Genomic DNA, 2,496 nt, shown 5'->3' with positions numbered 1-2,496 from the left:
TTTAGTAAATGAATGCATATCAAAACTAAACACTCTGCGAAAAGTTCCTTTGAATGGCTCTAACAGTGTGTAATAAAACTATGACAACAACTATGAACATTGCTTTGACAAAGTTTGCACACTTCTTATATTTATGTGACATTTGTCACCTCACTGGGCTATGATAAGCACAACAAGGGCTCGGTGTTTGTCCACTGATGTGACATAGAAGCGGCCTCACACCGTATGGCTCTTAAAGCATGTAATGCTACAGTGCATCTGACTGTTGGGCTAAAAGTAAAATGAAGCACAAGATATATTGAAGTCTGTCTTTCACTAAAAAAGCTACATAACTTAAATTCTTCCAAGAAGATACCGTGTTTACAGTTCACTTTGCTTTAAAGCACTTTGTAGCATCAGCTAGAGATGTATTAATTCAACAAATTGTAAAAAATATGAATAAAACTAAATATATTTATTGGCTTATTGTATGGCAGAAGAGTGAGTACATGAGTCGGCTACAGCTCTGGTACAGTTTTGAAGCAGTTCTCTGATACATGGAGCTCATTGTTCAGCTGTTGCTGCTGTATGAACTCTGAGGTTTCCTCGAGGATCTGCCCTGGGATGTGGAAGTCAGCTGGCATGTGCTGCTGAACAGCTGATTCCTGAAGATCCTCAGTCTCTGGCAACTCTAGGCTGGCTCTGCTGTGAGAGTTGCAGGGCTCCAGATTGCATCCAGTGCCCTGAAGGAACTGCAAAAAGTTTTCCTCAATAGAGGCCTCTCGGCTGGGCAGCTGCTCTCCTTCTCTGGGCCCAGCGCGCTTGAAAAGGCAAGCCAAGTGGCGGCTCAGCTCCTCGCGGATCTGACGGTTCAGGCAACCGTAGAAGAAGGGGTTGGAGGTGAAGCAGAAGTAGCCGATCCATGTCACCACATCCTCCAGCTGGGCTAATGAAGCAGGGGAGGTAGACACTACAGCCGAGTAAAGGTGGAAGGAAAAATATGGCAGCCAGCAGCAGAAGAACTGGCCTCCCACCGCCACCAGAACCACTGCAGCCTTCCCCCCACTGAAGGTCCTTTGAGGGGTGGTGCGGGAACCAGTTCCTCGGAGGCTGGCCGCCATGGTCGAATGACTGCTCACAGACTCGGATCGTTGTCTTGGAGTGTCCATCCAAGTGGGGAGGGGGCCGTGCTGCATGGCTGCTACTCGTGCCACCTTAAACATGTTGCAGTAGACCACCAGTATGATCAGCATAGGGCACAGAAAATAGATGACTGTAAAGAAAACCATGAAGACCAGGCGTGTGATCCCGCCACCTGTCCAGTGGAGGGAGCAGTGTCTCTGAGTGGGAACGTGGAGGGAAGAAGCCCCCAGACCCTGGTTTCCCTGGAGCAGCCGGCCCAGGAGTGGAAGTACTGACATGACAACAGCTTTAATCCAGATTCCTATTAGTACCATCACCACCACCCCCACTGTCATCTTTACCTCGTGGCGCATGGGGTGGACAATGTAGTAATAGCGCTCCACATTGATCGCACATATGGTGAGGATGACAGCGCTCACTAGACACACACTCAAGCAGAGGTAGCTCCGACACAGCGCTTCGTCCACCAGGATTTGATCTGACAGCATCCCCAGAGGCATCAACACCAGCGCTGCCACCAGATCCACCAGACAGAGGTGGAACACGAAGGCAAACTTACGCAGCTGCGGCGTTTTGGTGATGACAATGATCACAGCCAAGTTGCCCACCACTGCAAGCATGTTCATAATGAGCATAGCACACAGTGCCAAGGAGCGATTCACATCTATCCCACCTGGGATGCTCGGCGTGGGCGAGGTGACATTAGAGATGTTTGGCTGCAGTGAGGGTGGAAACAGGGAGAAAGAAGTGTTCCAGGAGGGGCTCGGTGTGACAGGACGCTCCATGAGAGGATGGGATAAAGAGGAGACAGTCCGCTGAATTTCACGGGCCCATCACCCATCCTCCCCTTTCGTAGAGTATCGCTGAGAAGCTCAGGCAGTGGTTTCTGTCATGGCAGCTTGAACCCTACAGGTCCTCACCTCCATAGACCTTAGCCCAAAGCTCTGCAGATGATCAAACACGGGCGTAACAGAGCTCTTAAGGAAGATGTCCTCTTTCTAACAACGCACAAAAGATCTGAAACAAAATAGAAAGTCCAGCTCAGTCAGGTATTGCTGTAGGTAAACATTTGAGACTCATCTTGCCACAATGAATGAAAAAAGGTGAAACTAGTTGTCTGAGGCTAATTTAAAAGGTCAATAATATTCTATACAAACGAAAAATGTTGACATTCCTACAAATCATGCAACGATATCACCGAGGCATCTGATTGGGCTTGTATTTATTCCACAATGTAAAATTAAACCTAAACAAAGGGCCAGATTTAAATATACTGAGGAGAACTGCTGTTTTAACTGGTGGTCACAACAAATATTACATTTGATTTATTTTCTTTTTATAACACAGAAGATTTTTTGAAGCATCCTCTCTTGA

At 47.5% G+C, this 2,496-nt stretch overlaps 1 protein-coding gene across 1 annotated transcript; it reads right to left on the bottom strand.

Annotated features, from left to right (window-relative positions):
* Positions 1–359: 359 nt before the first annotated feature.
* gpr61 (G protein-coupled receptor 61) lies at positions 360–2,058 on the bottom strand. Its single transcript, XM_006785559.3, has one exon. The coding sequence runs from the start codon at positions 1,905–1,907 to the stop codon at positions 498–500; it is 1,410 nt and encodes a 469-aa protein (XP_006785622.2). The 5' UTR covers positions 1,908–2,058; the 3' UTR covers positions 360–497.
* Positions 2,059–2,496: the final 438 nt, after the last annotated feature.

Source organism: Neolamprologus brichardi, chromosome 20 (genome assembly GCF_056152115.1).
Source record: "Neolamprologus brichardi isolate AB-2024 chromosome 20, ASM5615211v1, whole genome shotgun sequence".
Classification (NCBI taxonomy): domain Eukaryota; kingdom Metazoa; phylum Chordata; class Actinopteri; order Cichliformes; family Cichlidae; genus Neolamprologus; species Neolamprologus brichardi.
The sequence above is the reverse complement of the archived record's forward strand: the minus strand, read 5'-3'. Positions and strand labels throughout refer to the sequence as shown.

Bases quoted from the DNA above. Each gene is read 5' to 3' on its own strand.
- gpr61 (XM_006785559.3), bottom strand. From the start codon at position 1,907: ATGGAGCGTCCTGTCACACCGAGCCCCTCCTGGAACACTTCTTTCTCC.